Raw genomic sequence first — 27179 nt, 5'->3', positions numbered from 1 at the left:
CAGCTGAGTGACCTTTAGTGTTAAGTGATTCATGCTCATTGTTTTTCTTCTTCCCTTTTTTTGTTTTCTTTTGCTCCTCCCCTCTCTTTCTCTCCTGTTTTTAGGGCCGTGGTGGAGAAGTATCTCCTGGAGAAGTCTCGTCTGGTCTCCAGGGAGAAGAACGAGAGGTGAGGAGGGACAGGCAGGGTCTTGACCCTTCACCCCTTATGACCTTCATGGGGCCCTCTGTACAAACATGAGGAGTTTCCCCCAGGAGCCTCTGATGGTTGGATATGAAGTCCAACTGTAGGCTTCAGCCTTTAGCCTTTGACTTTATATGTTCATCTGCCTGAACACTCAAACACTCAAATGTTAATCATGTTAATGGCTGTTTATCTACATGTCTCATTACTAGTAGCATTTTAAACGTTGTCAGATGAGAATTGTTACCCACTGATTTATTGTGGACATACAGTAGGTAGAAGTCACTCTTTGACACCTCGAATGTAGCAGCAAAGGATCATATTAAAACCAAAGAAATATGTTTTATTTGTAAAGCCATGTACATGGTTTGGTTTTGCCTAATTTGATGTGACCTGAAATCTTGTTTGTGTGAGTTAAAGATTAACTATTGCTATACAAACAAATGATAAAGAAGAAAATCAGTTTCCCGTCTGTTAGTTCTGAGAGAGACAGCCTCACACTGTGTCATCGTTCACTCTAGCGTCATGTCGTGCAAGCCTTTGTTACTCACTGAGACATTCGCCACACACCAGACTACCGATCTGTTGCGACTTGTGTGACTAATATGCAAACAAATATTTGGGCTTTGGTAATTGATAAACACAGTCAGAGTGCTCAGGGAGTTAGCAAATCTTCCACTGCTGTTTGATTTGCAGTGTGATATGTATTACTGATGAAGTGAGTCAAAGAGGAGCCAGACAGATTACCAGTTTAATCGGTTATGAGTGAAACCAACAAAAAAACAGACTTTTATGAATAGACTTTTGATTGTAGATACAGCAAAGCCGTAGCCACGAGGTGGTGATGATCTGTAATTTACACAGAAAGGCTTTCTCATGTTCTTCTTTTTAGATTCATGCGGATACAGATACACACAAGCAGTCATGGGCGTTAGTCTGTAAAACCACAATCTACCTCCAAGCAGCTCAGCTGAAGTGGGTGATGCCTTGTATGAAAACATACTTTTTTTTAGGGGGAAGAGCGTTACTCATTCAGGTTTCCTGTCCAAATTTTCACAGCTAGTGTTGGAAAATAGTCACTTTCCGCTCTGTAACCTTCAGGCTACTTCCAGCCTGCACAGTGTACTGTTGATCATCCAGCCTACAAATGCACATCTTGGCTATCTAGTCTGGACGTGAGTCTACTATATGATGTCATTGTTTCTTAGTGATAAAAGTGGAAACTCATTACTCCTGTGTACTTTTACAACAAAGCTCTGCGCCTATCAGCTACCTGCCCACCGATAGCACAAGTGGAAAACTGATATCAACATCAATGAGCTCCAGACATTTTATTCTTGACTCTTGTTTTATCACCAAATGACCCCTCACTTGTTACCATAAACATGAACAAGCTCATGTCTACATAAGATAATGAAAAAACGAAATGACGGATGCAAATAAGAAATAATTAATCGGTCAGTGAACTTTGTTCAGTCAATCTGAAGGAAACTTTTATGCAATAATAACTTCATGAGAGTGCGTTATGTAAACAATGCATGCCATGAACAATGTGGGTTGTTGTTGTTCCAGGAATTACCACGTGTTTTACTATCTGTTGTTGGGAGCTTCAGATGAGGAAAGGAAGGAGTTTAAGTTGCTGCCGCCTGAAGAATACTTCTACCTCAAGCAGGTACAGTACTGCTCCCCTGTCCCATCACGTCCAACAGTTTACAGTGTGTCAATCTGTTTGATCTAAACTGAACAAAAATCTTCTTTTCTTGGCTTGTTTTTCTGTCTTCTTCAGTCTGTTCTACACACTAGAGAATAGCTTTGCAACCCTGTTAATGAACTTTAACCTGTTGGTGTGTATGTGATTTGACTTTTAAGATAACACTGTAATTCACTATGTGTGAACCTGGTATTCATGAAGACCGTCAAGCTGTTGAATCCGTGTACTTTCATCTTAATTGATTTCCTATTCTAAAACAGAGATCAGAAAATGAAAAATGGGGCTTTTTTTTTAATTATCAATGTTTGTAACAACATTTTAAAAATGGAAATAGATCAAATTTCCATTTAATTTTGTCCTCAAAATAGAATTTTGTGTTGTTTCCTTATTATGGATTTTCATAGGCCTATACTGAGTTGAACACAAAAAATTCAGTTTCTATTTCTAGGCTTCAAAAGATGAAGCATTCGTTGTCGGTATTTTTAGCTATGATTTTTAGTCAGAGAAGCAGCAGGTTGAGGCAAGAAAATCCATGTACCCACTAAGTTAGCCGCAATGACCCTGATTGGCTAGGACCTCTTCGTGGTAATAATAATAATAATAATAATAATAACAACAGTATTTTTTTTATGTTGCATTTACTAGCCTGTGATGCAGCTCCATTTGCTTTACAAATTATGAAATAATTCATGCTTCAGACATTAGCCTTGCTGTCACATACCTGCAAGCTTAAGGAGATGCATTCATATTTATCAAATTGATCATATCAATAACCGTTGGCACAAGTGATTTCATTGCACGTACTGGAAGTGCCTGATAGGTGAGATCCAAGCATTCTTCTTTGCTTGTTTAGACTAGCTATTGTATTGTCAACATGGCTGTAAATTGCTTAGCCTCTTTATGTCTTTTGTCCAATAGTGATGAAAAAACTAGGATACATTATAGCCGATTACTTATTCTGTGGTCATATTGATATTTTTAATGGTTTCCATTCTGGCAGATATGTCTGATGAGATTTGATTAACTATGATCATAAAGCAATTAGGCTATTGCAGGCAATTATTGGCTGTCAATAGGATCTATGGCCGTGTGAGGACATTTATTATTTTCAGTTAACATTTCCTAAACCATAGCCTATGTTCTGTTAACATGTAGGTTAGCCTACAAGGTTTTTATTTCTTGCGACCAGGACATTTTTCCACCTGAGAGGATGAAATTGTTGGCAACTTTTATCAGTAGGAATATTTTCAACCAAATAATCAATAACAAACTGCGCATTGCCAGACCTATTCCACACTTCTGTTAGTATAACAGCGCCACCATCAACTTTTACAGTAGATAGGTGGAGTCCTTTATGTGCTGTTGTAGATCTAACTGCTTTGATTATTCATTTGGCCACAGGATGAGGCTGCTGCTGACAGATTAGTGGATGTGATATATTAACAGAGGATGTCTGATCATTTTGCAGCCAATTCATGTTGAAGTTGGAAAAGTTTAGAGTTTGAGAAATTACATGGGTGTGGATAAGCTATTAACTTTGATAAAATAGTCTGGAGATTAGCCCACATATTATTGGCAGACTACTGTTGTGTTGCGCTGATTCTGTGTGGGCTATTCTGTGCTCATTTATAGACTGGACACAGCCTACTTATAACTGAACTATCAATGATTTAGCTGCTGTTCATGATGTTGAAGGGTTAGATTTAGTATTAACCCTTAATAGGGGGTTCCTTACCAAGAAAAATGAAACTTGCAAATGAATAAATGGAATTTCATGTCTTTTTCTACAAATACTATTTCGTATCAGAAAATGCTTTGATATCCTTTTTTTTTCAAATTGAGTGACAAAATAATTTTTTTTAAAAACCTCCGCTTTTCATTTTCTGATTTTTGTTTCAGAATAAGGAATCGATTGAGACAAAGGTACACGGGTTCTGCTGAATAGGCTTCTGTATACACCCAGCTTCCAGCCGCACATGTGTACTGCATATTAATGAAGCATTCTTTGTTCTCTCTCTCATTTTTTATTCCGCTCTTTTCATCCATCTCTTTTCTTCACTTTTTTTTTTTTTTGGTCAATTTTTGCTCTTTTTCTCTCATTTTCACATTTTCATAAACACCTACTAACTATCTCTCTTTGTTTGTAGCAAAACTTTAAGATAGAAGACGAGGAGGATCTGCATCATGACTTCGAAAGGCTGCAGCAGGCAATGGAGATGGTTGGCTTCCTTCCAGCCACCAAGAAACAGTGAGTGGATCAGCGATCACTTCTTGTGTAGAGTGTATGATGTAAAAAGAAACCTAATATTCTTCCAGACATGTTGAAGGAATTGTTGTATTGTTGTTGAAAGGAAATACAAACAGAAATCCATCCCTAAGCAATTTTCCACTCTGTTCTGGAAGTCTTTTGGTCTGGGGATTGAGTCACATTACCTACAATATAAATTACAACAAAGAGACTTTTATGAGCACAAAAAGCACAACAATAGCTGCATGTAATTCGCTAATGTAGCAGTTTATCAGAGACAGCGTATAGATACAATGCTTCTTTTCAGTTTCGCAGTCACCAAACATAAACAGATGATAAGATTGAAGAGCAGCATGTGTAGCATTGTTCCTGCATGTGTCATATGACTGTGTTGCAGGATCTTTTCTGTGCTTTCGGCCATCCTGTATCTGGGCAACGTGACCTACAGGAGGAAGTCAACAGGCCGAGATGAAGGGTTGGATGTGGGGCCGCCAGAGGTCCTAGCTACTCTCTCTGACCTGCTAAAGGTAACAAATGTGTTTATGCATGTTTGATGCTGTTTGGGTGACTGTACTTCACACTGAATACACACCAGACAGACCCTTGAGATCATCAGATAAAGGTCTCCTCACTATACCAAGAATAAACTATAAATCAGCTCATGGTGCCTTCAGTCATTATGGTCTTTGGAATTCTCTACCACATTAACTCAGGCCTGTTACAACAGTGACTTCCTGTAACAGCAGACTAAAAACATATCTTTTTTTGCAAACTTTTAGTTAGGTTAATGGGTAAAACAGTATTATTGTTATTTATTTTAATAATAATAATTATAATACCTTCTTACCCTACTCTCTTATTGTAATACCCTCTCACCTACTAATTTTATATGTTGTCTTATATGTTTTTATATATGTAACATACCTTATTTTTTGTTTTATACATGTAATATTAATGTAATGTTATATGTTTTTGTCATGTATGATCTTTACTTGTTTTAAGCACATTGAGTTTACGCCTGTCATATGAAATGTGCTATATAAATGAATTTGACTTGACTTGACTTCACTGTGTGAGGCTCGTTATGTGTGACTGTCAATATTAATGTGTGTGTGTGTGTGTGTTCTCTCTCAGGTCAAAGAGGAGTTGCTGGTCGAAGCGCTGACCAAGAGGAAAACAGTGACAGTCAATGACAAGCTGATCCTCCCCTACAGCCAATCTGAGGTAGGCACCAGCCACGAAACCTTCTCTGCAACCTGTCATTACTATAGAAGTGTCCAACTGCACATTAATTGGTGGCCTTGTGTTCCTGCTTCTGTATCTACATCTACACCAAGTCTTTTGCTGTCCTCAGTTTTTCCCTGTTCATCTGTGTAAATGATACATACATGTGTCTGTATTTTTTTTGCAGTTTATTGTAGTGTAGTCTAATTTAAAAGTACACCATTAAACTACCTCTCATCATGCCCCTCTCTACCTCCTTCTTCCTCTCACATCAGGCTATCACAGCCAGAGACTCCATGGCAAAATCTCTGTACAGCGCCTTGTTCGACTGGATCGTCCTACGCATCAATCACGCACTGCTTAACAAGAAAGACATGGAGGAATCTGTCCCAGTGAGACACAAACACTCGCTCGCACCCACCCAAAAATATTTACAAACATACACAACTTTGGTTGATTATCGTCATGCATTCCCCTTCCTGCTCCTCACTAGTGCTCAGCTGGTGTTTTCGGTCTTGTTTTCCAGTGTTTGTCCATCGGTGTCCTGGACATTTTTGGTTTTGAGGACTTTGAGACCAACAGCTTTGAACAGTTCTGCATCAACTACGCAAACGAGCAGCTGCAGTATTACTTCAACCATCACATCTTCAATCTGGAGCAGGTGAGCAGTGCTGTTTTGTTTGTCTTCCCCCAAATTATTTCACATGACATGGAATAACATCGCCAGAACATTTCCCAATAAAAAATAGCAATATATATTAAAGTTAAATTAATTTGCTTATTTAGTCAAACTTAACTTTGAAAACTGTGTACTATTGCTTTTCTTTTAGCATACACATTTGTCATTTTTCCAGTAGGTTAAATGATTCAGGTAAAAAGATCAACAGTGGGATTGTTGAACTTTCTTGTTTGATTTCATTTTTAATGAGCTGGTTCACTGACATGCTCTGTCCTGCCACATGCAGGAGGAGTACCAAGCAGAGGGAATCACCTGGCACAACATCGACTACACAGACAATGTGGGCTGTATCCATCTCATCAGCAAGAAGCCCACCGGCCTGCTCTACCTGCTGGATGAGGAGAGCAGGTAAGAACAGCAACAGACAATTTATTGCGTTTCATTCATGCCTTCGGATAGGAATGAAACTTGTGTTGATTCAGTTGAAGCTGTTTACTAATCTGTCACATATTTTCTTTCATGCTCCAGCTTTCCCCATGCCACAGATGAGACATTATTGGCCAAATTCAAGCAGCAACACCGGGGAAACAAATACTTTGTTCCCACACCAGTCATGGAGCCTGCCTTCGTCATTCGACACTTTGCTGGGAAAGTCAAATATCAAATCAAGGTAAGAGGGAGGGTTCACAGAGAAGACAGCCGGTAACGTGATAATAACTCCATCAAATGTTAACAAAAGAATTACACTTAGTTACACTCAAACATGTCCTTGACCTCTTGTTTGTGTGTTTGTGGTGCAGTTTGTAATCTCAATGATCTGTTTAACCTCTCCAGGATTTCCGAGAGAAAAACACAGACCACATGCGTCCAGACATTGTGGCGTTGTTGCGGAGCAGCGACCGCGCTTATGTTCGGCAGCTCATTGGCATGGACCCTGTGGCCATGTTTCGCTGGGGCATCCTGCGCGCTACCATCAGAGGCATCGCTGCTTTCAACGAGGCTGGTCGCTCTTGGGCCGCCAAGAGTTCAGGTACATTATCAGTGTAATGCGGTCAGTCCATTCTGAGTAAAATGATCCTTGAAAACATATTTTATCATGCAAAGCATGAATATGTATCTGAATTGGGCTGAATTTGTTTTTTTTGCACGTCAGTTGTAGAGATTTACTGTCTAGTGCTACAGAGAAGTGTTATGCCATAACTGCCTCTTAGAGCTCTTGTGCAGTGTATACCGCAACTTCAGAGTACTGTTTCTCTGTTCTGTAATTAGCCTCTCAGGTCAGTGCATAGAGAAATATGGAGGTCAGAAACGTGACGCTTTAGGAGATTTTGACATTCTCCCTGCAATTCTCAATCCTCCCGGCTATTTTGGTGCTCTCAGACGTAGCCCATTGACGTAGGAGCCTTTTTATGTGGATTAACAAGATTAATAAAGTTTAGACAAATACCAAAACAACAAAAACTGCTGCAGTCATGTGACTCTGACCAGTCTCTATTCTACTAGAAAGCATTTTTATGATTCATGTATTGTTTCACTTGTTAATAATGTGTATTAAATGTGTTTTTATGCTTTAGGTGTTGTCCGTCCGGTCTCCAGGACTCCTTTAGGAGAGCTTCAACGGTCCAATGCCCCATTAGAAAGAATGTACAAGTAAGAACATTTATATTTGATATGAAACCATGAAACTTGTCTCACTTTGTCCTTGTTGTTTTTTCTAACCGTCAGATCTTTTTCCTCTGGAGGTCTTGATCTTGTCTGCCAAAGCACTTTTGGACGTGGAGGCAGAGTGTCGGTGCTGTTTACTTTGTGGTTAATAACTGTGTTACATTGCACTTTCGTGAAACACAGACTGATTATTTTAAATCGGATCAATATAATATTCAGCCTTCATGGAGCTGCAACCTTTCCTCCACTTATAAACTACACAGGAACAACTGTTTGATATTCCTTGTTGAAGGAAGTGTTTGAAATGGTTTTTGAACTGTGCACTTCCACATTTTACCCTGTGGCACTGGATGAGATGAGGAGGGACAATGTCAGACACCTAAACACTGTTCAGAGTTACCGTAGCTTATTTGATCTGAATTCATAAACACCCTGACAGATGAATCCTCCTTCACCTCATCTCAGTCACACACATTTTCTGTCCCTCCCTACACCTCTTGGTGACCCCAGTGTGTGCGGTTCTCTCCTCTCCCTCTGCCCTCCACAGACGAGCCTCTATGCTCGATTTCTACTTTGATCACTCAGAGGAGCGCCCTCTAGAGGCCTTTGAAGACATCTTTGCTAGCTATGAGAGTAAGAAGTAAGTGAATTGGTGGACAGGAGAAAGGAATGAAGACATGAGGCCAAGCAGGAAGGAAATGTGTTTGGTTTTGGGTAGTAGATAGACTGGTTTGCTCCCTTCTCTGAGTTTACTCCCATCTAACAAAAAAAGCTGATCTTTTTTTAGCTATGTAATACAGTTGAATTCAAATCAACGTGATAAGTGTACTTTTTCAAGCTTCTCAAATGTTGTAATGCCTGCTTCTCCAAATATGAAAATAGCAAGTGATGTGTTTCCTAAGAGGAAGTTCGATACACCACAGTACAGCAAAGTTGCCCTTTACCTTGCATTCCCTCTCTTCCCTCACTGTAATCTCCATCGTTTTCTGTAGCTGTGATAATCTCTCTCCCTCCTCACGTTTATTATTCTTGTGATAGAGCACAGGAAGGTGTTTGTACTGGCCTACTCTGATTAGCCACCCGGATTACTTACATCAGCCGTGTAGCACTGGAAGCACACATGTATTAATACACATACAGAGGCCCCTAGTCAAATAGACAAAGAGAAGTGGGTGAGATTTCTCAGAATGGAACCAAACCATGAGAGTATTTTTGGATCATTGCGCCCTCTGAACCATGACCTTCTACCTCCTGCTTTCAGATCTGAAATTACTGGGTTTCTTTTTTTGTTTGTTTTTTTTTAAACACAAAGTACTTGAACTGAGTTGAATGATTAAATTGTCCAGTCCCTTCCAGATCTGCAATCACAGAGATTTAGAGGTTGGTTTCAGTGTGACTCATTTACCCATTCCTTCACTGCCTCACCTCTGTTTTCATGGTCAGTCGTGGTAAGTATAGAAAAGTATTGCATGGACTAGTTCTGAGACACAGAAAAGTCTCTTTATTAACTCACCACACCCGGTCTCTAGTGTAAAACCAGCCCCAATTAAAGGAACCATGAATCCAACAGCCTCACCAGTAACAACTTACAGTCACACAACCAGTAACAGCCCCAGCATGGAAACAGATGGCCATCCAAACTGAACGCCAGCTCAGCTCTGCATGTTAACTATCACACTGGCAGGGAAATACTCCACCAAGTCCCAATCTGTGTGTGTGTGTGTGTCTTTGCGTCTCTTTTTTCTGTTACAAGGGATATGGCAGCATGGTTGGGTGGTCTAGTGTGTCTTGTGGTTTCCATGTATATAAACATGAACAGTGGGAGAATACATTTTGTGTGTTATTCTTCACGGATGAGCAGAATATGAAAGCTGAAGTTCCTCTTGATATCAGACCCCCAACTATCCTGCAGTATGTGTTTCTGTCTGAGGTGACTCTGGCAGTGTGTTTTCTTCTAAGGTGTCCTAACAGTGGTGTTCTATCACACCCTGCTTTACGTTTTGTTTTGGGGTTTTTTTTTTCTATCCTTCCTTCCCTCCTCCTTGTGTCGTTTTTTTTCCAATCTTTCTGATGTGTTTTCCCTCCCTTCTCCTGCTCCCAAACTCCCCCTCTCCTTCCCTCTCTGTACTGGGTTTGTATGTGTGTGTGTGTGGTGTGATCAGAGACATGCATGCACAGATCATCAGCTCCATTAAGAACTTGCAGCTGGATGGTGAGGACCCTCGCAAGCTGCTGCAGTCCTGGGGTCGCCTCCGTTTCCCTCGACACGTCCTCCAGTGAGTCTGCAGACAGACCTGGTGTCAGTCCTGCTCCAGTCGGCTCAGACAGATCATGCTCTTCTTAAAGCTTTACTTTTCTCGAGCACAATGTAGACTACGATCAGCTCATTTTAGAAAATGTAACCAGTTCACCATAAACTGCCACGGATAGTTTACAACTGTCACAGTTACAGCCGTTTTTTCTCAATGGATCATGTGATCTAATCCAATAAAAACATCAGACACACTCCTGCTTCATCAGCAGACGTTACATTATTAGATCTGTTTGTAGAAGCTATCTAGATTTCCTGAAGGCTAAAGCTGAAATGCCTTGAATACTTTCATTAACTGCAGCATGAACATCATCTAAAGGCTGTGCAGGCATGTGAGGTCTTCTGGAGCATCTTCTGAAAATATGCCCAGTGGCCTTGCAGCATGTTAGACATTATAGCAGTCCGACACTGACCATGAATATACATTTTAGGTCTTTTTATGTAGCGATGGTAGCAAGCGAGCATGTCTGTCTGCGTATGGTGAGTCTCTGCTGGGCTGATGGTTTAGATTTTACATCCCATCTCCTGCAGTGAACTCCCTCCTCCTCCTCCTCCTGCTTGTCATCCTTCCCCTCTCATTCATTCCATTCTTGCCTCTGCCTGTCATTCATCCTGTCGTCCAGGTGCAACCCTTGATTTCATCACTGACTGACAGCGCATGAAGAAGTCACCCGTCCGTACTAACCCAGCTTCAGACACTCCATCCACTGCTCCATTCATCCTCCTGCCTCATTACTCTTAACACTTCGGTCCTCTAACTCACCCTGCATCTTATTTCTCCTTTTTCCACAGGAAAAACAAGAGCATCAAACAGAGGCAGATCATCCCCAAGGTAAACCTGAGTATAAAAACCTTAACATACATATATAAGTAAGCCCTATTATGTTGTTAAAGCATCTTGTAATTTAATTATCATATCAAAATGAATTCTGCAATTGCTGCCGAATAAGTTTTGCTATATTTTAGCAATCCTGGTTAATGTGCCTGCATTACCTTGTCATAATTTCATTAGTATTTCAATGATACTAATGAAAGCAAGTGGTATTAATTGGTGGTGTTAACTGCACTGTTACTGTGCAGAGTTTGTTAGACTCTCGGTCTCTGAAGTTCATTGTGAGCCTGACACTGCACGATCGCACTACCAAGTCTCTGCTCCATCTGCACAAGAAGAAGAAACCCCCCAGCATCAGTGCCCAGTTCCAGGTAACATCACCTATGAACAATATGCACACTACACACAAAAACAGGCCATTTTAAGCCAAACACACCCTCCAGCAGCAACCCCAAACATTCAGAAAACCCATCTCCTTGTTTTCTCTAGACCTCTCTGACCAAACTCTTGGAAACTCTGAACAGAGCAGAGCCTTTCTTTATTCGGTGTATCCGCTCCAATGCTGAGAAGGTAAGACTTTGTCATGCTGAGTCATTTGTTCTTTAACATCTACAGTTTGAGTCATCGGTCAAACTGTCATTGGTCAAGCTCAAATGTTATGACCCCGAGAACACAATTCCCTTGTATAACCAAATATGCTTCTTGTATCTTTGTATATGAGCAGAAAGAGATGCTTCTGGATGAGGCCTTGGTGGTTCAGCAGCTGTGTTACACAGGAATGCTGGAAACCGTTCGCATCAGGAGGTCAGGCTACGGAGCCAAGTACACATTCCAGGTACTGCAAAGTTACTCCTCATTTAGGAAAATCCATGTCATATTCACACAACAATATAATGTCACACCTATTACACCAGGTGCCAAACATATTGCTTCTGGCCAGATAATATTTTGGTGTTGAATAGATGGTGATGTAATGGGCCTGCAACAATACTACAAAAATTCGTGGAGCCAGTTTCAAATTTTAATCCAAGGCAACGTCCTTAGTCACTCATAAATGCTGTCTGCATCCATTTTTAGAATCTGCTCAGAAATATATCCTTGAAACACAAACCTGTTGAAATTTTTACTATGCCATAATGATAAAATATTGAGATGAGATCACTGTATGTGAAGTTCTTACTGTTTTATACCTGGCATTAGGTTTTGACATTCTCAACCTCATAAGTCCTCTCTTGAACAGTCCATTCATTTCCTATTTTTATTGCCTTTCTTGTCTCTCCAGGAGTTTTTAGAGCATTTCAGGGTTTTGCTGCCAAAGAACTCCTCTGCCTCCAGGGAGGACATCTCAGCACTGCTTGAGAAGAAGATGGGCCTGGACCCAACCACGTACCAGATAGGCAAAACTAAGGTACACCATTAAGCTCCTGTCAGTGCTAAGTGCTTCTTACAAACCTAAGTCTTGTCTGCATTTGTGCCTGTTCCCTTTGTAAGATTTAAACTGCTCCTGCATGTAAAATCTGCTTTGTTCTCTCTGTTCAGGTGTTCTTGAAAGAGCTGGAGCGACAGCAGCTGCAGGACTCACTGCACAAAGATGTAATGCGTAAGATCATCTTCCTTCAGCGCTGGTTCAGAGCTCGTCTGCAGAGGAAAGAGTTTCTGGACATGAGACAGGCTGCCATCTTGATCCAGGTAAACACAGATGAAACATCTTTTTTTTGGCAGTCATGTCAGTATATACATTTGATTTGCCGTGTTCTTTTTTAATATTTAAAAGAATTGTACAATAATCTTGATATGTCCTTCCTCTTAGCGTTCATGGCACAGGTACTGCAAAGAACGAAGGCAACGGGCCGCCACTATAATCCAGGCTGTTTGGAGAGGGCACAGACAGAGATCAGAGTTCCACCGCCAAAGACAGGGTGCCACCAAAATACAAGCCCTGGTCAGAGGCCACTCAGCACGCAGGAGGTAACAACACAGCAACAGTCTCAGCAAGACTGTTTGTGTCTGTATAGTTGGTTTTTACAATATATCAAAAGTTAAGAATAAGTGAGCTTGGACACTGGTGGATTTCTTTAATTTTAAAAAATTTACTTTTCCATCATAGGTAGTTGTGATGTGGGAATAACATTTTGAACACCTTATTACATGAAGGTGAATGACAGTTAAGTTTAAATTGTACAATCATATTTTTATTTTGTGTATTTCAGGGTCCACTCCATACGTGAGGAGAGACAGAAAAAGGAGGAAGAGGAAAAAGAAGCTCAAAGGAGGGCTGAAGAAGAGGAAAGAAGGAGGAGGGAAGAGGAGGAGGAGGAAGCAAGGAGGAGGATAGAAGAGGAAGAAGTAAGAAGAAAGGCAGAAGAGGAGGAAGCAAGGAGGAGAGCGGAGGAGGAGGAGGCAGCCAGGAAAGCACAGGAAGCTAAGGCTGAAGCAGCAGCAGCACAGAAACAGAGAGAGGAAGAAGAGAAAAGACAAGGAATAGAGCCTCAAACACGAGAGGATCCAGATATAGAGCTGGTCACAGAGGAGACGCTGGATGACAACCTTCCTGTCCAGGACGCAGAGGAGGACAGAGGAGAGGAGGATGGTGAGGTTACAGCTAGCCCACTTCCAGAGGAGGAAAAGGGCAATTACGACGAGGAGGACGACGAATGGCTGGAAGCAGAGGAAGAGTATGGTGAACCTCTATCTCCCACGTCTGATTTAGAAACCAACGGTACCCTGGCTGGGGCTGGACCTCAGCTGCATGAGAAAGAAGAGGAGGAGGATTTGGAGAACCAAACACTAGGACAGTCAAATGAAAAACCTGATCTGCCCTCTGATGGGGACGCCTCAGACGCACTTACAACCACATCTCCAGGTCAGCAGTTGGATAAACAGGCTGCGGGCACTACCTCCACACCTTCCCGTGCTGACCAAAAGAGAGCACGACCTCAAGCTAAGGGCCAGACATCCAGGAGTCAGGAGAAGAGAGAGCAGAGGAGACGAAGAGGGCTGGAGCACAATCAGAGAGAGAGTGAACGAGCTGCCTCGAACACCTCCTCCTCCTCCTCAGCAGTTAGCAAGGATCAAACATCCCCACCGAAGAGCAAAAGCCAGGAGCCCACAAAGCTAAAAGAGCGAGCGGAAAGCAAGGAGCTTGACCAGTACACCTTTGTGGCCTGGAAAGTGAAGGATGAGAAAGGAGGGAAGAAGGAGGCTAAAGCTTGCGCTCCCTCCACTGGTCCTGTTCGTCCATCCACGTTACCTTTGCAGCCTGCTGATTCTGCGCCTGAGAGAAACGGCGTAGGGGAGGGTGCCGGAGTGGTAAGCCTGCAGCGCCGTACTGGAGCGATAAAGGAGAAGCCAGAGAAGTGGAGAGGCAGGAAGAGTGATGGAGACCACTCTGAAAACAGCCCTCCTCCACCTCACAACAGAGAAGAGAGGAGGAAAAAACAACCACTGTACGTCTCCTGTTCTGTTCATATTCTCAGCTCTACCCCCATATTAAACTGCAAAACCTGTCATCTCTCTTAACAAATTGCAGTTCTGAGTGACACACACATATCTTTGCAGAAATTAATTTGTTGTCATCTATATTTCTCATGTCTGTTCATCTGCAGGAGTGAAACACCCTCCTCATCAGTTGACGGTTTGTCTCCAGGCTCTGAGGGCGCTGGTGCTTTTTCACCCAAAGAGGTATTTTAAATCTCCAATTTTTTTATCCGTTATAGTTTCATATGTATAGTTTCAGATATCAGCTTGGACAGTTAAAAATCTACATCACAAAATTATTTTCTAACTGGCAAATTGTTTCTCAAACACAGGGAGTGTAAATCTGAATTCTCTAATTACCTTTTTTTTTGCTGTTCTGCAGATGATTTCCCACCCAGAAAGTCATGCTGAGGCCTCCAAGGCAAGCTCCATCCGAAGAAGACACCAAGATGGCTCCGGTCACCAAGACTCCCACGCCATCCCATCCACACCAGACAAGTACTGCACTGCACTGATCTAGAGACACATGATCCTAGTGATGTGATACAGCAGGGTTGTTATTACCATGAAGAAAAAAAAAAAAGATCAAATGTCAACATGTATCAACATATTGGCCAACACATTTGTCAAAAAGGACATGGAAATTTGCATTCACTGTGAATCCCTCTGTTTCATTTTAATCCATTACAATGTCTGCTTGAGTCAGACTGTTCATGGGAAAACTCCTTGCCTTGCGTAATAAAACGATCACCAGCTCCTTATGAGGCCTTGGCGCATTCGCAGCCGGAAATTCCTCACAACCATACTAATAAATTTAACTAACTAATACATTTACTCCAAATGGATTTATAGGTCAGAACTGGATGTTTATCTGGAGTTTTATCAGACAGAGGCATTGGCTGGGCCGCTTTGTTTTTAATTTGTATCGTTGCTATGGTGACAGTGCTGGAACAGAGCTTGAATATGTGGCACTTTAAAAAAACAGACTCCCTCTGAATAATTCGGTCTTGATAGTTACAAACAGGATTTTATTAAGAACATGAAACATGTCAGAAACAGAAAACTGACTGTGATCTGCTTTTAGAAATGAATGACTTCTCTTTGAACACAACACTTACACTTAGCAAGGCTTGTGAATATTCTTTAGAGCTTCTTCTGTTTCTCAACCCTGTAGGTCAGGTGGTTTCTTCAGCAAGATTTTGAAAAAACGACCGCACAAGGAGGCCCAGACTCCAGACAACGGCGAGCTGACATTTGCTCAGATTCCCAATGAAAAGTCAACAGGAGGGGAAGGTAAATAATACACTTATGTCATCTCAAGAAGAGGAGATTAACTTTATTCCTTTATTTTTATTGGGTCTTTTGGGGTTGCCCAAAGCTGGTAAAGACACCATTTTTAATAGATTTATTTGATTATATTTTATCTCCAAGAAAAAAAGTCTTAATTTTGACATGTTAATGTTTTATTGCCCAACTCTAACTGCACTACAACTGCTGGACAGTTGCAGCTCACTTCAGTCACACCTCATGAAGTGAGACATGGAAAGAAAACACAGGTGTATTATCACTATTATTCACAGGCCTTAACTAATCCTACCGCTTGCTTTTTGAGAAAATACTGACCCCGTGCAGGATCATGCTGTAGATTCTGCGTCAGAGGTTTGAGTTCACTTTAAGAAAGGAAGCAGAGAAGAAGTTTATCTATCATTCATTCCCCTTTTCCTCCCTTTCAGCCCCAACGGCCGGACACCCGTCCCGACCTCTCTCCCAGCCCCATGGGGAACGTGCTGGAAAAGGCTTAAGCCGCAACCCCACCATAAAAATTAGTCGCGCCACACGGGTCTCCGAGCAGTGGAATGCCTCGCTGGATCGGGAGATCACCAACGCCAATGAGCTGCGGCACCTCGATGAGTTTCTGGGCAACCAGGTAAATAAAAGGAGTCAAGATGTTTACTTATTTTAGGAAATAACTTTACCTGATTTATACAAACGGACATGTCTACAGGAAAATATTGTTTTGTCTGCATTCTTCTATAGGTCAATGATTTCCGCTCAAGGGGGAAGTCACTGTCAGATGCAGAGGGCATCTTTGTATCAGCCACCATGCAGTTCAGAGACACTATCAAAGCCATGTATTCTCTACCAGTAAGTCTGTCTGTAGGCACATAAACCATCATAATACATACTTATCAAAGTGATTCCTCACATCCTCTCCTCTTATTCATTTTCTCTCCTGTCCTCTTTTTTTTTTTTTTCCAGAAACCCATGATTGGCTACAAAGATCTGATGACAGGCTACAAGAACCAGGTGATCCACTTAGCGGGAGACAAACAGAAAGGAGAAGTCCAACTGGTGGTCAACCTGTTCCAGTCAGTGCTGGATGGCTTCATCAGAGGAGAGATGAAGAAGGCGGAGGCTGAGCCTGCAAAGGTAAAACAGCATAAGGATGCTCTCACTGGGATTTATTGTCATTCACTAGTTACTCCATACATGAAAAAAATCATGCATGTCTGTCTCAATTTCAGCCTGCTAAAGCAAGAAAGAAGAGGCGGAAAAAAGATAAAAGTGTAAGTATACAGGGTGATTTTATATAGGGTTTGTTTAATGTAAATTATGGTTTCTAACGGAGTCACTGACTGTCTTGTTAGATGGAGAGCCCCCTGGATCATGTTTTCGTCAACTATCAGGTCAACATTATGCAGTCATGTGACCAGTGTATGTCTTACATCTGGGGCATGGAGAAGGCCTACATGTGCAGCTGTGAGCTAACACTTCTTTTATTTACGTTCAAATACTTCGAATAAACATTATTTCTTGCACTAACTTACACGTTTTTAAATCTTGTCTTAAAGATTGTAAAATGGTGTGCCACAAGAAGTGCCTCAGCAAGATAGTGACTGACTGCTCCACCTTCTGTGCCAAAAAGGTATGTTTTTATTTATAGAAAACGCAGACCTTGATTAGTGATGGGTTTATGATATATGAGGGTTTGGAGTGAGGCTAGGCTTTATACAATACAGAGAGCTGAAATCTACTTTAAGTTAGCATCTGACCAGACAATGTGTGTGTTTTTTGTAGAAGTGGTTTCCTAAAAAGCTCCAACATGATATTTGGAGTTTTCTGTTTATATTGGATAAATACATGTGTAACTTACTGTAATGACTAATAAGATTTTATTTAATTCACAGCCCATGGCAGCTGTAGCTGATGAATTCTAACAAAAAACTACCTTAGTTATTAGATACCAGTTTAGAATATGAAGAGAAAAAATTAGCACCATGATTGAGCTTTTCAGAAAGACCGACTAAAGAAACCCACTAGAAATGATATTGAGTAATGAAAGCTGCTAGAGGAAGAAAAGGGATTTTATCAAGAACATCTTAACATAATATGAATTGTAACACAATATAACCTGCTTAACGGTGTCTTGCCTGTCAAAACATGTAAACCGAAAGCTTCCTTTATCTAGGTTATAAGGACCTAAATATATTTCAACATCACATAGCCAACTTTATGGAGTATTTGTGATTTGCGTGGATGTAATAGATAGATTGTGATGTGTGGACCAGATTAGCAGAGTTCTCACTGACTGCTGTTGTCCACAGAGTGATGAGGAGTCTGGCGGTCAGCACTTCGGGGTGCGTTTGTGTCACCTGGTCAGCGAAAAGAATCCAGTACCCATGGTGCTGGAGATGATGCTGGAGCACGTGGAGATGCATGGCCTCTACACCGAGGGCATCTACCGCAAGTCTGGCTCAGCCAACCGCATGAAAGAGCTGCACCAGCGACTAGAGACCGGTTAGCCCCCCTACTGTTTGACATTTACAGCTAACTGACGATGAACTGGAGAGCTGTGTTATCTTTTTATCAGCCTTTTTTCAGTCACAGCACCTCCATTGATTTTTATATTGATGTTCCGTTGTTGATGTGTTTAGACCCACACCTCGTCTGCCTCGAAGACTATCCCATCCACACAGTGACGGGCCTGGTTAAACAGTGGTTGAGGGAGCTGCCAGATCCGCTCATGACCTTCACACATTACAATGATTTCCTGCATGCAGTGGGTAAGGAGGGCTCTTCCCACCAGGGGGCAGCATTTCCCAACATACAATCTGTTTTCTGGACTTATGTTTTTCAGGGCTCCCTTCATCTGCTGCTGTGTTGTGAACTGTTCATGTTGTTTATGACACTGTTTGGGGTTTTTTTTTGGAGTAGTAGTTACTAAATGAAGCTAAAATTTGATATCTCTGTGGGGAAAGGTTTATTAATCATGATTTAAAGTGAAATGGACTTTTTTCAAAAATATAATGGACTATCGTTGTTTTTAATAAATGATGAGGTTTGATTCATTATGTGTTTTCTGTTCTCGGTAGAACTGCCGGAGAAGCTGGAGCAGCTTCAAGCCATCTACAAAGTGCTGGAGGAACTTCCAACAGCAAACTTCAACACGTTGGAGAGACTCGTCTTCCACCTCGTCAGGTAGGAATTCTCTCATCATGGTTTACTTAGAGGACGGGTTCACAATTTTTTTAAGGTCTGTGTTAAAACAACAGTCAGGTGCCCAAATGAACATTTAAATAGGTTTTTCTTGCTGTAATTATTCCTCCTGTTCATACTGACCATTAGAAGATCCCTTCATAATGCACTCACAATGTAAGTGATTGGGGGCCAAAATCCACAAGCCTCCTTCAGTGCAGAATTGCATTTAAAAGTTCGAATTAGTCAAATCAAGTAGATATCTTTCAACATTACAGTCTTTTTAGTGCCAAAGTCCCTCTTTTTGTTACTATACTTCCACCGCAGCTCAACAGGGAAACACAAAGAGGGAATTTGATGCTAAAAAGACTGTAAATGTGGCAGATATTCTCTTGATATGACTAACTCAGACTGCTGAAGCCTCATATAAGCTTCTTGACTTTTAAATGCATTTTTGCACAAAATGACTGTGTGGACACTATGGCTGCTGCCTAATAGTCAACCAAGTTTTCATTGGTCGGTTAGTCGCAGGAAGAAAAAAAAAACCTCAAACTCCTATAATAAACTTTATAAATGGTGATCATGATGTAAATCCCTCAAGGCCACTTGTTCTCCATATGTATGTACTGGCACACAGTGTATTGGAATTTAATGTCTTATTACATACTTACATACTATTACATCAATTTACCTCAGCAAATAACTTATTACTTGGATCATTGAGAGAGTCATTGCCCTCTAATCCAATTCAAAATGGATTATCTTGGAACAGTAAAATCTCCTTTGATGTAAGGCATAGAAAAAACAAACTCACAACTCTGGTGAAACTAAACCACATGCTAATATCTGATAAATTCTCTTGCAGGGTGTGTAAAAACGAGAGTGACAACCGCATGTCTTCTAACTCGTTGGCCATAGTGTTTGCCCCGTGTATCCTACGCTGCCCAGACAGCGCAGACCCCCTGCTCAGCATGAAGGATGTCGCCAAGACCACCACGTAAGACTGCAATGAAATCAAAAAAACAAACTGGTTTTCCACTGTATAGATTTGCTCTGTTCATACCACATACACAACACACGAACAGCTCTGTAAATACGCACAATACTGTCGGACATCCCTCTGCAGGTGTGTGGAGATGCTCATCAACGAGCAGATCAGACGCTACAATGAGAAGATGGAGGAGATCGAGCAGCTGGAGTACGCAGAGGCTCTGGCTGTAAACCAGCTCAAGCTCAAGAGACAGAACACGGTGAGAAACGAAACTCTGCCACGCCCTAGATCACCGTTTTTTTATTTAATGTGATCTGAACGCCATGGCAGCAGTTAGATTACTGCTCAGCCTCATCCCTGGATGTAAAGAAAAATAATCTAAACGTTTAAAAAAAATGACTTCTGAATAATTAGTTTTTAATTTAGCTCGACTGGTCAGTAACATTTTTCTGCATCATTTAAATCATGAAGACTAGTACCAGTATCAGATGCTGTTGTTCTTAGGTTACATGGGTAACATGGCCAATGTTCCTTGTCTCTCTTTAGCACTGCTGGCATTTACCTCTCAGGTTCTCAGCTCCTTACAAAGGAGTGGTGGTATGTATCATCCAGTTCTCCTGGTACAGTAGATCTAGTAGACGTAGTGGTGCCATGCAGAAGAAGAAGAAGCCTGTGCATGGCATGTTAGATTTGGGTGACGCTCTGGCTGTTTTGTTTTTTGTTTGTTTTTTTTTTGGTTGTTGTTTGTTTTTTTTTCATCCTCTTCCCCGTAATCCCCTTTACTCTTCCGTACTAACTGGTAGTAGTTTGCATGTTGCTGTTAGTTTGACTTAGATCCTGCTTGTGACGTGACGGATTTGCTGTTCGCCAACATTCTTGTTCTCTTTGTGAGAGGACAAAATGGTTCTGGGTTGTTGTTGTGGAAATGCTTTTGTTGTTGAAAGACAACGATCTGACAATAGTGTGACTTGCAAAGCTTGATGGCAATCATGCATATTTTTCTTTGTACTATTCCGATGTAGTCTTATCTTAATCTCTTTGTTATTGAGAGACGACCTCAGAGCTCTGAAAGTCATGCTATTTGTTTGAGTGGTTAGACGTTTCCGGATTGTGGTGATGCGTCTTCTAACTTGTATCATCGCTGTGAACAGTTTGGCCTTTTCACCAACACTGTTTTCATAGGGTGAATGTTTTTGTTTTCATTGGCTTATTTTTTTTTTAGTCACTACATTTGTTTTCGTCTCTTTAAAATGTTCCTTTTCACAGAAGTGCTGTAAGAATGATGTGCAGATGCATGAACGCCACAGGCACCATCCGCCCCGCTCTTCTCTTTCTCCTAACTAACAAAATTTGGTGTCAGTTTCAGATTTGGGTCAAAGTCGTGTATATTGTGGTCAATTTTAACGTTTCTTGCTTAATTATGATATAAATTATTATATTTATATAATAATTACATAACAGAGGTTTTTAGGCTGAGTTGATGGAGATGTAAGTGTCTGATGTTCTGTCTTCTTCTGCAGGTGCACGAGAAGGTCAGCTCCGATCTCAGCGTGGTCCCTGAGAACGAGCCTCTGGACTCAGACACAGAGGCGGAGAAGAACCTGGTGGAACGCATCAAGTCCATCAAACAGGAGAAGTAAAGAGGCTTTTCTATAATGTCTTTCTGTTCGCCCCCAGTGCACCAGTCTTCACCAGTCTCTCATTTCTCTTGATGTTCATGTCTTCTTTCCTCCAGAGAGGATCTTGCCTGTCGACTGCCAGAGATGGAGCAGCCTGGTTCAGACCAGGAAAACTTGGACTCCGAAGCCTCGCTGAGCTCTGAGAGTCTCTTGGACGAGCAGCTGCGCTCCTCTGCACACAGCTCAGAGCCTGAAGGTCAGTATTGAGGTACAGTCCAGCCTTTCCTTCCTTCTGCCTGTTTACTCACCTGTGGGTTTCTGACCAGACCACGGGGCCGCTGGGTTGGGCCCTTCCTGTCTTTTGTGGTGCAGGTCTGGACCAGTGATGGTGATGGGGGCGGTGCCGTCTGCTCTCTAACAAAGAAGGTTGGAGGAACAGCGACCGTGTTTTTGTGTGTGTGTGATTGTGTGTGTTTGTGTGCATGTGTCTGCACACCCATTTATGCATGTATAAATGCATGTGTGGCACAGAAGCATGCTCAAACTTCATCCAAAGTGAAGTAATTAAACATTTGGCACCATATCAGATCGAATCTTTGCCTAATGGTGCCTCCTCGATCGTAATGTTTGATAGATAACATGATTGCATGATCTTCCATTAGTCTCCACTCTCTTAGGATTGCTGTGTGAATCTAACAAGCAGCTTTGAGGAAAACACATTTATCTTCATTCTTCCCTCAACTCTTCCTCTTTCCTCCCTCTCCTCCAGGACGAGGTGGCCCTCAGATGAGGAGATACAGGCCAGTTTGCCCACCCAAACCATCAGACCTGGCTCAGCGACCTAAAGTCCCCGGTGGACGCGTCTCTCTGCCAAACCTCACCCCTGCTAGCTCCACCTCTTCTTTGTCCAGCTGTGCTTCTTCGACCTCCGAATCCTCCTACAGGCATCCGCTGCAGCGTCGCAACCCTGTCATCCCAAGCACAGTTAAACTCCCCCCAGGCATCCTCTCAAAGCCTGTAGCCTTGGGTCCAGCTCAGGCTTACACCCCTCCTGGAAATCGAGCCTTTAAATCCTTGATCAGGAGAAGAGAGCAGCCCGGCCGCCGCAAAGACAGCACCCAGTCCCTGTACATCGACAGCTCCGAGTGCGACCTGCTGTTGCGTTTTTCCTCCTGCCCTCCCTCCGCTTCCTCGTCCACTTCCTCCATCTCCATGGTTACACCCCCCCCTCAGCACCAGCGCCACATGACACAAGCCCCGAAGGGCCAGAGACGTTTTTCTGACCCAGACATACCTTATATAGACGATGACGCCTGACGGGAACAGAACAGAAAACATGGAGAAGAGAAAAGGATTATGGGCAACAACATGTGAGCAGACAGATGGAAAAAAAAGTATAAATGGCATACAGAGTTGCCAAGAAAGACAATTATTGACCTTTTGAAAGCCAGAACAGGATAAAAAATCAAGAATGACTGAGTGGAAATAAGAGAACGTGAGAGGAGCCACAGTGGATCTACAGAGTTGAACGTGGTTGTTGTCGTTGCCAGTGGAAACTAATCAAGGAACTGCAAATGTTTCTTAAGTCTTGTTGTCTTGTGTGACAGTAAAGATAAGTGGACAAGATGTTGCCAAGCACCTTTTCTATCATTTTAATATATTGAGGTCATTGTTGATAATTCCAGTCACGACAAAGGCTGTATTTTCTGTAGCCTCATAATAATGGACCAGCAAATTTGTTTTCTTTCTCCTGTTTTTTTTTTTTTTTAAACCACATTTGTGCTAATTCAAGGAAATATTGCAGGTTCCAGTCGCACTTTTCCATTTCTTAGTTGTCCTAATGAATAAATGAAACCCACATGCTCACTGAAATGAATTAGCTCGTGCCTTGATAATGTACAGAAAGTTGAAAGAAACTCATTTTTTATGTCATTGTTCGATGCTTACAGGGAGGGATGGTTTTTCAGGATGAAAGGGGGGGGTGGGGGGGGGACCTTTGTGTCTTACACTTGTGTGTTAAATTGTACTGAACCGACACAAGACATGTTTGAAACAAGGCCCTAACATGCATGTCGTGACTGTTAAGTGTACAAGTGTTCGGTCACATCCGCTACAACGGACAACAGGCTCTTTCCCACGTTCACCTTTTGACCTGCCGCACAAACAAACATCAGATAGGAAGTCGTCGCCTTCACGCAGCAAAGGGAAACGGGAGCAGCACACGCCACTTTTTCCCTTTTCAAACAACAAGAACACAAAAACCCAGCCACCATGCAAGAACCGTGCCACGATGTGTTTAAAGCTCAAAGTCCTTGACCTCACTTTTCCTTTTTTTCTGAAATGAACATTGCTTCACGCGGACGGTCTCATAACCAGCAGGTTCTGCTGAAGCATGGCTTTGGCCAACTTTGAAATGTAATACTAATGTTCCTCTCTTGACTGCTGTTGAATGATGTTTGTCTGGATTATGAGGAAGATGTGTAATGTATAACAGAGAGTGTATGGTTGGGACTGAATGACGTGAACTGTAATGGTTATTAGTATTAACATGACAATACAGAACGTGATGCTTGTAACGTCTGCTGCTGTGTGTTTTCATCAGTTACAGTCAAAAAGCTTCTAAGTGTTGATTTGGGCACAATAAGTCCTGCTTATAATGATGATGATGATGATGATGATATCCAAAGCTCAATTAATACTTTAATTGAGTAATTAAAAAAAAAAATTAACTCTTCATGATTTAGATCTTCCAAAAAGAGTTAACAGATGGACTGAGGCCCTTAACACCAATATTTTGACAACTAATCTGATGCACATTGACAAATTAATTCACAATATGTTTATATTTTTACATTTAGACAGAAGAGTAGTGTCTGAAGTTAAAGTCTTGCAGTTTTTGATACATTGCTCTGTTGCACAGAAAATCATTTTTGCATTATAATAACACAAATGATGTGTGTTAATGTGCGAGTCGACAATGTCCAGTGAAAATGAATAATGTAAAAACACATGCACATCTATCTTGTCCAGGGTTTGAGTCCAAAAAGCAAACTGTGATTTCTGTCTACTAAAGACAACATGCGTTAAAATGTATTCTTCAATACATTGAGAAAAGTATGATTTTAAACCCTGAATGGCTTTTCATCAAATACAGAAACATCAAAATTAATAACCATGAAATGAAAGTATCTAATGTTTTGAAACTCTTCGTCCACTCAATTTGATGTTCAGTCTGTGGTAAAAGTGTAAAACTTTTATTGTTTTTGTCTCTTCACATCTCATAAAAAATATCATTACGGCTGACATCACAACTTATTCTTTACAAAAAGGGATATTATTAGATAAATCTACTTAATCTCAGTGTGAATGTTAACTCTGTAACTTGGTGCCCGTTCACACTGTTGATGAACCTGTCAAATGTAGGTAAACAGTGGTGTTTGTAACAGGACAGTTAAAGGAGTGTGTGCACTGAAAAATGGAATAACAAACATCACACCTTCCTGTTGTACTCGGTGATGCTCAGCTTTTACAAAAACACATCGTACCACATTGTCTTTGGCAGATGAGCTCATATAGTACAAACCACAGAAATCTAAAGTTTCGTTCAATCTTATCTTAGATTCAAATCTTGAAAAACAACCAGCAAAGAACAGACGAGGCAAAGACAACTTTAAAGCACATTTTACAAACAAGGGAAACTAAATACGCCTTTAAAAAAAAAAAAAAGGCAGATGTTTTGCGGTGGATCACATGAGAGGGAACCACCATCAAGGACCAACAGGTACGGCTCATAATCGTTTTCAAGTGATGAGTTATTTTATCAGACATGACAAAGCTCCTCCAGATTCACAGAAGACATCATACCACTGTTTTCTCAGGCATGTTAGTTCTCCACAGGACGAGTACATTTACTCTGACATGTCAAATCAGTGGAGTGTTTCTTTAAATCTTTGGTTGAATTTTAGCCTTCTTCTTCTCTCTGACCTAATTGCTGTCGTTCTCATTTGCCAGATACTCTTATCCAAGTTACTCCAGTAAATGTTTCTATTATTTAACAGTTTGGTTGGTATTGCCTGCTGGATAAGAATCTTAACATTTAAAGTGCCTTGAACTTTTGCACATTACTGTATATATTGGAAGCAAGAAATAGCTCCTTAGTTTACATTACAGATATATCACATATGAGATGATGAGTGTAAAATCACCACTCAATAGCCAGATCCAAAAAGCCTACAGCAACAAAATCAAAGTAAAAACGAGTGCCAGAGGGGATAAATAAGCTCTTGTGGATGGACTAGTGACAGAGGCAGAAAATGCCTCAACAAGGGGAAATCTAAGTACCCTTTATAAGATCACCAGGCCCTCAGCTCCTGTACTGGATAAATCTGGCAGGAATATAACAACAGAACACCAGGAAGCAGCACGCTGGGTTGAGCATTTCAGAGATGTTGCTTAATCAGCCAGAGCCTGATGAACCAGCCAACCCGTCTCCTGCAGCTGATATCCTGAACATCGATGTTGGTGTCCCAACTGCAGAGGAGGTTATAAAGATCATCAAAGCCATGAAAACCAGCAAAGCTGCAGGTGTCGACTCCAACCATGCTGAGATGCTAAAGGCTGAGCTCTTAACATCTACAAGAGCCCAGACTATCCTATTCAGGAACATCTGGAATGGAGAAAACATTCCCAGTGATTGAACCAAGGGCCTAATTGTCAAGATCCCCGAGAAAGGAAACCTCCAGAAATGTGACACCTGGTGTGAGATCACGCTTCTTTCCATCCCCAGCAAAGTCTTCTAGGGCCGTTGTGTTAAATATTAATTCACTCTTCAAATGTATGGATGGATGTAGTTTTTAATTTTTAATTTATCACAAAAAACAATTTTTTAAAAAAAAGGTGCTGCTCGAGGGTTCAGCTCATATGCAAGTTTTGGTTATTATGGCCTTTACAATTCTGACTAAGTTTCAGGGTGTCTAAATATATACTAAATGTGGCATAAAGGATAGGTTCATAGTTCTTCAAGTCTGTCTTAAAACAACTGTCAGGTGCCCACATGAACAGTGAAAGAGGTTTTCCTCGCTGTAATCATTCCTCCTTCCTGTTCATACTGACTATTAAAAGATCCCCTTCAAATGTGCTTTCAATTTAAGTGATGGAGGCCAAAATCCACAGTGTGTCCACACAGTCATTTTGTGCAAAAATGCATTTAAAAGTCAAGTCAAGAAGCTTATATGAGGCTTCAGCAGTCTGTGTTATTCATTTCAAGTGGATATCTGCCACATTTACAGTCTTTTTAGCATCAAATTCCCTCTTTGTATTTCCTCAGACAGTGTTTCCTTGTTGAGCTGCAGAGGAAGTATAGTAACAAAAAAACAATAAAAGTACGGTACATATATATAATATATACAGTATATGTAAAATAAATAATATATTAAAATAAAGGCAATTTAAGTTTTCATAAATATGATTATAATAATCGATTGTAAATATACTCTTTGTTTTGAATAGATTTAAGAGAGTTGAAAAAATATGTGAAATCATGAAGACATAGAGAGGATGACGGTAATTTCTTTGAAAAACGATATTTGTGAATAAAAAAACATAATCATCACATTTAACGATAACATCAATTTTAGGCTCTTAACATTAAAATAAAATATATCATAACATATTTAACATATTTTTTTAGTAATGTTTATGATAACTATGACAAAATCATTTTCATTAAAAAAAAAAAAGCTGCTGCGCTACGTCACGTCGCACC

The 27179-nt window shown here is 41.1% G+C and overlaps 1 protein-coding gene across 5 annotated transcripts in view; it reads left to right on the top strand.

The window, feature by feature from the left end:
* Positions 1-23991, top strand: part of LOC122988537 (unconventional myosin-IXa) — a 62356-nt gene extending 38365 nt beyond the window's left edge. Inside the window, exons 6-45 of one of the 5 annotated variants that reach the window (XM_044360898.1) lie at positions 105-167; positions 1755-1854; positions 4041-4141; positions 4539-4668; positions 5276-5365; positions 5641-5757; positions 5892-6026; positions 6331-6452; positions 6573-6714; positions 6879-7074; positions 7619-7694; positions 8257-8349; positions 9872-9985; positions 10813-10852; positions 11101-11223; positions 11342-11422; positions 11577-11687; positions 12135-12260; positions 12392-12541; positions 12663-12820; positions 13063-14298; positions 14458-14533; positions 14712-14827; positions 15504-15622; positions 16063-16256; positions 16367-16474; positions 16589-16759; positions 16855-16896; positions 16978-17089; positions 17182-17255; positions 17935-18127; positions 18265-18393; positions 18703-18808; positions 19671-19802; positions 19932-20055; positions 20343-20393; positions 21317-21432; positions 21532-21671; positions 21788-21841; positions 22185-22643. In XM_044360898.1, the coding sequence (XP_044216833.1) occupies positions 105-167; positions 1755-1854; positions 4041-4141; positions 4539-4668; positions 5276-5365; positions 5641-5757; positions 5892-6026; positions 6331-6452; positions 6573-6714; positions 6879-7074; positions 7619-7694; positions 8257-8349; positions 9872-9985; positions 10813-10852; positions 11101-11223; positions 11342-11422; positions 11577-11687; positions 12135-12260; positions 12392-12541; positions 12663-12820; positions 13063-14298; positions 14458-14533; positions 14712-14827; positions 15504-15622; positions 16063-16256; positions 16367-16474; positions 16589-16759; positions 16855-16896; positions 16978-17089; positions 17182-17255; positions 17935-18127; positions 18265-18393; positions 18703-18808; positions 19671-19802; positions 19932-20055; positions 20343-20393; positions 21317-21432; positions 21532-21671; positions 21788-21801 (5521 nt within the window). In that variant the 3' untranslated portion in view covers positions 21802-21841; positions 22185-22643. Of the gene's footprint in view, positions 1-104; positions 168-1754; positions 1855-4040; positions 4142-4538; positions 4669-5275; positions 5366-5640; positions 5758-5891; positions 6027-6330; positions 6453-6572; positions 6715-6878; positions 7075-7618; positions 7695-8256; positions 8350-9871; positions 9986-10812; positions 10853-11100; positions 11224-11341; positions 11423-11576; positions 11688-12134; positions 12261-12391; positions 12542-12662; positions 12821-13062; positions 14299-14457; positions 14534-14711; positions 14828-15503; positions 15623-16062; positions 16257-16366; positions 16475-16588; positions 16760-16854; positions 16897-16977; positions 17090-17181; positions 17256-17934; positions 18128-18264; positions 18394-18702; positions 18809-19670; positions 19803-19931; positions 20056-20342; positions 20394-21316; positions 21433-21531; positions 21684-21787; positions 21842-22184 lie in introns of all 5 variants that reach the window. The other 4 variants (XM_044360896.1, XM_044360899.1, XM_044360897.1 and 1 more) reach the window with 4 other exon arrangements.
* Positions 23992-27179: the final 3188 nt, after the last annotated feature.

The sequence above is a fragment of the Thunnus albacares genome, chromosome 9, assembly GCF_914725855.1.
Source record: "Thunnus albacares chromosome 9, fThuAlb1.1, whole genome shotgun sequence".
Lineage (NCBI taxonomy): Eukaryota > Metazoa > Chordata > Actinopteri > Scombriformes > Scombridae > Thunnus > Thunnus albacares.
The sequence above is the reverse complement of the archived record's forward strand: the minus strand, read 5'-3'. Positions and strand labels throughout refer to the sequence as shown.